General features: G+C 48.5%; 1 protein-coding gene across 11 annotated transcripts in view; it reads left to right on the top strand.

The window, feature by feature from the left end:
* Nucleotides 1–1563: 1563 nt before the first annotated feature.
* FGFR2 (fibroblast growth factor receptor 2) overlaps nucleotides 1564–7259 on the top strand; it is an 86189-nt gene continuing 80493 nt past the window's right edge. For 3 of the 11 annotated variants that reach the window (XM_069797128.1, XM_069797126.1, XM_069797118.1), the window contains exons 1-2: nucleotides 3388–4027; nucleotides 6270–6526. In XM_069797128.1, the coding sequence (XP_069653229.1) occupies nucleotides 3966–4027; nucleotides 6270–6526 (319 nt within the window). In that variant the 5' untranslated portion in view covers nucleotides 3388–3965. Of the gene's footprint in view, nucleotides 1966–3374; nucleotides 4028–6269; nucleotides 6527–7259 lie in introns of those variants that run through there. The other 8 variants (XM_069797121.1, XM_069797122.1, XM_069797125.1 and 5 more) reach the window with 8 other exon arrangements.

Below are 7259 nucleotides of genomic sequence, written 5' to 3'. Positions count from 1 at the left end.
CTGAGATCTCTTGAAGCCTAAATATGATGACAGAATTGATCCCCCCCCCCCCCCCTTTTAATTCCAAACATGCTTCTGCTTTTCTCGGATTGAGGAGTTGGGCTGTTGTGGGCCACTTTAGGGAGAATGTGGCTCATTTAAGAGAAAAGGCTGCTATTGATAGACTGCTATCTTTTCATCCCGAAAAAGAATAAATTCCAAGAAGTGCTTCCAGACATTGGAAATAGGTGTTCTGATTTGTCATTTTTAGTGGAATGCTTCCTTTTCTTTCAGAGTATGCAAAGATATCGATGAATGGGGAAAGGTATCGCAGCTTCCTGTGCCGGACAATAATTTATGTGAGAATGCGTTAACAATGTTTTCAATGGGCGATGGACATGGCCGGAGCTGGGAAAATTGGATCTTGACTGTGACATCTCAGCTCCTCAATTAGAACGTTCAGATGTCTGTTGCTTTAGGAACAACAAAAAAAAATTAAACCTGTGTTTCTAATCAATTACAAATTTGCCTGCCGTCCCTTATAAAGCCTGCATTACTGCTGATGATGGTGGGAAAGTGCATCCTGGGAGGTAAGTGCATATTCTACAGAAAACTTGTTTTCAAGTTTTCGGTGTCTGGAATTATGTAAATCGAGAGTGACACTATGCCGTGTGGCCACAGTCCTTGAAAATCCCCTTGATCGAGATTGCCCACAACCTATAAGATGTACGGCAGGGCTATGCTTAGATAAAGTAACATTAAATTGATCAACACTGATTTAATTTGAGGCAACCGCCACTTATTGATTTCGGTGTCAAGCCGATTCTACAAAGCAAGCATTACGTGGACTCTGTATTTCAGTTAATGGTATCTAAAGCAAATGTTTTATTAGGCAAGGATCAGGTTAAGTTACGCTGAATTTCGAGCAGCGATACCCCGCAGTTTTGAATCGCTTCGTCCAGGCAAAGGATGTTTTTGCCTGACTAGTTGACAACTTTCCCCGTTGGGGCACCAGCCGTGTGGTTACTCAAGGCGCACCGCCAAATTCACAAGGCGGTCAAAACCAGGCTTTGCACCGAAAGGCTCCTAAACTGAGGGTGATATTTTTTTTTTTTTTTTGAGCGGGTGTTATCCCATCATCCTCTCTAGCTGGAACGGGCCATAGGCCAGCTCCGGCTTCCGCGCTTCCCCGGTGGGGGGGACACAACCACACGACCCCCGCTCCCCTCGTTAACGCAGCTTCTTAGCGGCCCCCCCCACGTACACACGTTCCCGTTGGGGGGGGTGGGGGCTGAGCGCAGCCCTTCGGGGCCGGAGGGGGGGAACGACTCAGGGTCCCGGGCCGGTGGGGTCGTGTCGGCGGGCGGGGGAAGGGGCTCCGCTCCGCGGCCGCCGCGATTGGCAGAACCGAAGGAACGGCGTCCAGGAAACGGCTCGGGTTGCAGCGGGGGGAGTGACCGGGGGAGGGAGGAAGGGAGCCGGAGGAGTGCGCCGGGAGTAGAAGGGAGAAGGCGGGACGGGGGGGGGGGGAAGAAAAAAAAAAAAAGGAGAACCAAACCCACAACCCACCCACCCGGGGGGGGGTTGACAAAGCTGCGGCGGCTCGGCTGGATGGAGCGGAGCGGAGCCCGGCCGCTCTCTGCTCGGCGATGCCCCGCGCGGGGGAGGAGAGGCTGCTCGGCGCCGGGCACGGCGGGCTCGCCCCTCTGAGGCGGGAGCCGGTTTGCAGCCGCTGAGGCGACGGGACGGGACGGGGACGCCGAGACCCGGCTTCCCTACCCCTCGCCTCCGCCAGCCGCCATCCCGCGGGGGATGCGCCCCGCTGCCGTTCTGCCCGCCGGGGCTACCCGCCGAGTGACCGGAGGGACTTTTCTCGCCGTCCACGGGGGAAACCGCTGCTCCGGCACCCTCGCCTCTTGAGGGGGCGAGGGGGGTGGTGGTGGTGGTGGGGGACCCCCCCCTTCCCGCGGAGCTTCCTCGCTGCAGGTAATGGCACCGAGGGCGGAGGGGGGGCGGTTGGAAAGGCGGGGAAGGGGGTTTTTGCGAATCCCGGCGTTTCCCCCGGTTCTGTGTGCCCCGCTGAGGGGGGGCAGCCGGCACCGGGGAGGGCTGCGCCGGTGCGGGGGGGCTCGGGCAGCCCCCGGGACGGTGCGGGGCTGCGGGGTCGGTTTTTCTGGCACTTTGCGGTGCGGGGAGGGGGGGGGAGAAGCCCGAGGATCCACCGCTGGGTCCGTGCCGGTTGTGTGTGTGTCCCCCCCCGCTCCACTCCGCTTCCCCGCCGCTGGATGTCGGGATATCGGCGGGGATCGGTGTCCCGGCGGTGACAGCAGGACGGGCAGCGGGGGGGGGGGGGGAAGAAAGGGGGGATCGGCCTCCGGGGAGCAACCCAGCTTCCCCCCCCATCACCTCAGGTTCGGAGGAGGCCGGGACCCCCCGGGAAGCGGGGGGTGCTTCCCGGCCAGGGTGCCCGGGGGGGGGGGAGAGGGGCCGGCGGTGCGGTACTGGCCCGGTCTGAGATAAGGGGGAAAGAGAAGTCCTCAATGAAATATATATTTAAATGCAAAACGGGCCGTTCAAACAGCGACCCATTATGCGTTTGGTGTGAAACGCTATCAACATTTAAAACTTCATTGTCTCCTTTGTACCAAATCCCTGTAAATCTTCCACTAGCCTTTACTCATTTTCATCTGAAAAGCCTGTTTGGGCTGAATAGACAGCAATCAGCAGCCTCTGGACTTCTCTCTCTCTCTCTCTGGAATGTCAATTAAAATGCAGATTTATTTTTTTTTTTTTTCCTTCGCCCCCCTGATCTCTTAGTGGCAAAAGACTTGAGAAAAACAGGATAGTCCTGGAAAGCAAATGAAAGAAGTTCAAACAATGAAAAAGTACTGAAGCTGCCAGCCGGTTCCCATTAGTCCTCCAGAATTAATGTTTAATAGCTGTGATGCTCAGATTTGCATGGAGATTGAACTGTGATGAAGAGTCTTGTTAGATATGTATGTGTGTATACGTACATTTATAGGCACGTATGAAGTTTGCGTGTGTATATGTGTATAAAGCTGCTAGCTTTAAAGCTTCAGGTACCTGGATTTTTCTGATGAAGCGACTGGGCATTTAGGGCGCTTGAGATTTCTTGGTGGGGGGAAGATCCGTATTTCCTTCAGATTTTGCTCTTTCCTGCCTAATAGAGAAAGATGCCGAAGAGTTATACAATGAGCAATGTATTGATTTGGTTAACATACTCTACAAATTGTACTCTCCCTGGGGAGTGATAAACATCTTATAAACAACAATGGAAGTAGATTAAAAAGAACACTGAGCATTGAATTTAATTAATGCCACTGCTGAACAAGTACTACTTGTTTGTGTGTGTGAGTGTGTTTAAACTGAAGTACGGCTTGGAGGAATTTGGTTGGGCTCCCAAACCAGTCTGCTTTCCCATGCTTGTCAGTTTGGCAAAGAAATTTGGGCAGGTATGTGACGAGGTGAAAATTGACTTGATGAGCGAGTGGCAAGGAGAGCCATCAATCATTGGAGGCTGACAACTCCTCCCCAAAGTGTAGGCTGAGAAGAGAGACAGAGTTCCCTTTCAAGGGGAAAAATAAACACTACGTGTGGCTTTCACTGAGTCTGAGACTCCAGGAGGGATTATGGTATTGTAGTCAGGAAGCCAGAATTGTGGAGGCCAAAAAGCATGCTGGGGCTGTGTTCCAAACATTGAGATAGAGGTACATAATTATCCAGCGCAGGAGGTCTTTCCAGAGGCTCGTCCCCCAGCGACTGTGGCGATTAAAAACTATGAAAAGAATTTGGTTTCGTTTCATCTTCCTTGGACTCTGCTGCTTTTGGGAAAGGGCGATCCTCGCACACTGGTCGCTGTCGGGGTGCTAAAGAGTGGTTTCGCTCCATGGATGGGTCCAGAGCTCTGATTTTTGCTTTGCTACACCTTTGCAAGCCACGGTTTTGAATTTGCGGCAGCCCTGTGGATGAAGAGTCCCTTCTTTCTGCTGGCAGATGTTCAGGTGCAGAAGCCGGCAAAACTCTCCAGGTGAGAAGATGTGCCGTCAGGTAGCCTTGTGCTGTGCTTGAGGGTTTAGGATGAGGATAGGAATCGCAAATGCGCTTTCAATGGCATTTAGCGTAGCCTAAAAATCTGAAACAGCTGAAATGTAAGTGGAATTGATGCTGTTGAAAAAGAGGCTGGAGTATATGCTAGCATTCTGGTACGTTTTCTTTTTGCGAGTTTATGATTAAATTTTGCATTTATATATATAGCCTGTAATCGGGCTTTACGGGATGATTTATGGAAATGAAATTAGCATTACATCCAGTCTGTTAGTTAGGATTTCTGCTCACTTTACAGCAGGATACACTGAGCTACGGAGCTGTGGCTGTCAGACAGCGAGTCAGGCGGTTGACCTGGGTGGTAGCATCCAGGAGGGCTTGCTCCGGTCCTTCACCAGACACAAACCCGTTCGGGAGACAGAGCTCTCTTCAGTTCTACACCTGCTCTGCGCTTATTTAAAGAAGTGCTCGGCAAGCTCTTTGCAAATGTTTGTGCAGTGGTCTGGTGGTGTTTTCACTGGAGATTTAATAGTAGTTGCTAGCTTGTGGTCTGGGATGCTCGCGCTGTGCTTAGATTTCTAAAGGAGGGACAGAACTTTGAGCTGGTATCAGCTAAGGTGAAAAAAGCTTGCCCTGAAGTATCAGGGATTCACCTGAAATGCCGTGTAATAATTATTTTCCCCAAGTGCCTTATTTATGTCATCTAAAAATCTGTTTCTACTGGCTCCAGAAGTAACTGTATACAGTACCCAAGGTAAAAGATGCCTCAACAGCATTTCTGTCCTTAGCACTGTGAACTTGGTTTGTACGTAGCAGGTAGCAAAAGGCTAATAAAATCTGCATAAACTTTTAAATGGTTGGCTTTAGAAAGGGAGAGTATTTGTCCATGTTTCTGTGTACTGTATGCTGAGGTACCACACCACATCCAAATGACAGGGAGTTTTGAGAAGTTTGCCTTCATCTCTCCGCTCCCTGCCTTTTTTTTTTTTTTTTTTTTTTTGTTTAAGAGTGAGGGCAGGAGGGAAAAAGAGGTTTTATGTTACTTTTCCCTTCAAGACGAGTGCTCTCTAAGCTTCAGTTGGGTTTCATCACATCTAAGATGAATCATTGGCCAGATTAGAACAACTGCTGCAGTTACTTGTTTTATCCATTTACTGAGGTTTGCCATCTTTTATTTTTGAAGCGGAAAATCAGATCTAATTTTCTGGTTGAGCTGTTAAATCACCCTGTGAGGATGCTCTTCTGACCCTCACCTGGCATCTTAGTGTGGTGGCAACAGGGTCCCCTAAAGGGAGTGCCAGTTACTTCGGTACCGCTTCTCTTCTCTTTTCCGTCAGCCCATGTCTGGATTACCAGTTAACTCTGTCCTCTTAAATTAGTTTTACTGTGGATAAAATAGACTTTTTTTTTTTTCCTGGTCTGTAAAGTAGGTATCACTAAGCATTGTTGAGAGGGAAGAGAAACGTGTGCGCACGCGGTTTAGCATATATGAGTGGAAAACGATGCTGGGGAGGTCTCCAGGGAAACTGCCATCTATACCACACTTTATACAGTTTTTAATTGCCTGTAATGCAATGTAGCTAACCAGTATCCCTACAAAGACTGGAACCTTTCACCTGTACAGGACTCTCAGGCTTCAAAATGACGCTGACCTGGGTCAGAAGAAGGGACCTGGATAGGGGAGCTGGAAGTCCTGAGGTGAAATGGAGTTTTACAGATTATCCAAGTCTAAACAGTATTTTTCAACTGTGTTTCTTGTGGAAAATTACTGAATTCTTGCAAATTCAGCTGGCTGCAGAACTGCCTAGGTAAAGGAATGAAAAACAAGGCAAACTTACATAAACCTTCAGACAATAACAAGAATATAATTTGTGTAATTGTGGTAATTTTGTAGCGTTACAGGTTATGTGCCTGCACATGTGTGTGCCTCTCGTTTTTTAAAAGCTGTATATTTCTGTCAGTAAAATAGCTCTCTAAATATGTGCTGAGAAGTGATTTTGTGAAAACAAGGAGGACTTGGTTACGCCTCAGGTGATGATGGAAACTGCTAACAGAAAATGAAAAGTCACTCACTTTTCACTTATTCTTGAAGCTGGAAAACTATTTTTCCCATCCTCCTCCTCCCCTCCCTCTCACCTCAGCTCTCTTCGGGGCTTTCTGAAGTTTTTTGGTTTGTGTTTTAAGATGTTTTTGCTGACAGTGTTAAATCTCTCTCCTCCCCACAGCAGCAGGCGTCGTTCCGAGGGAGGAGGTATTACCCTGGCCGAAGGCACTGCTTTCTCTCCATGCTTCTCTAGAGGTGTTCAGATGGGATTAAAGTCCACATGGAGATATGGAAATGGACCAGGGATTTACACTAAAAAGATGGTCAGCTGGGATTCGGGTTGCCTTATCTGCCTGGTGGTGGTCACCATGGCTGGACTTTCCCTGGCTCGACCTTCGTTTAATTTAGTTGTTGAAGACACCACGCTGGAACCTGAAGGTAAACCACTCTAGAATCCTTAATTCCGCAAAATAAGTTAATTTTAAGTGCCTGAACGTCGGAAATAGAAGTCAAGATCTTTGTGTGCTTTGGTAAACCTAAGGCAAGTAACAGATTAGCCCTCAAGAGTTATGTTTTTTGACTTTTCCTGCTCGCACGTGGGCTGTGTTCATGCAAGCACGCCTTTATTTAAGCTTATGCAAGCGAGTGGTGTCAGTGATTTCACTTGGGAATGTCATCACGGTGTATAATCAAAGTGTAAGGCTGAAAGTTTTCGGGAATGGGTCTTTAAGGCAACCAGCCTGTTGCACTTACATATGTGTTGTTATGTGTCGCTATCTCAGGGAGCGAAATGGCTGTATAGCTGCATGTCTTTGTGATTGTCTTAACCTGAGAAGTTCAGAGAAAAATAAATCCCAATGCTTAATTTTGCCAGGCACTCTGCAAAAACGGTGTTGCAGCTTTATTGGTGTTTGTACTTAGAATAAATTTCCCTCTTGCTGTTAATATCCAAGAGCAATCGGTACAGTGTTTGGATTGCAAGTTCTGGATGCGTAAATGTTGAGATCTGAATAGCAAGGAGTGCAGTTTATTACTGCGAAAGCAAAGGCTGATTGAGACCTTTACATTGGAAGAGGTGTTTTGATAAAATCTCCTATTTTGACCCTGCACCTGTTGGTGTGTTCTTCCAGGTATATCCGTTCCTCAAGCTTTTGCAAAGTGGTTTTCTTCT

Source organism: Haliaeetus albicilla, chromosome 11 (genome assembly GCF_947461875.1).
Source record: "Haliaeetus albicilla chromosome 11, bHalAlb1.1, whole genome shotgun sequence".
NCBI classification, from domain to species: domain Eukaryota; kingdom Metazoa; phylum Chordata; class Aves; order Accipitriformes; family Accipitridae; genus Haliaeetus; species Haliaeetus albicilla.
The sequence above is the reverse complement of the archived record's forward strand: the minus strand, read 5'-3'. Positions and strand labels throughout refer to the sequence as shown.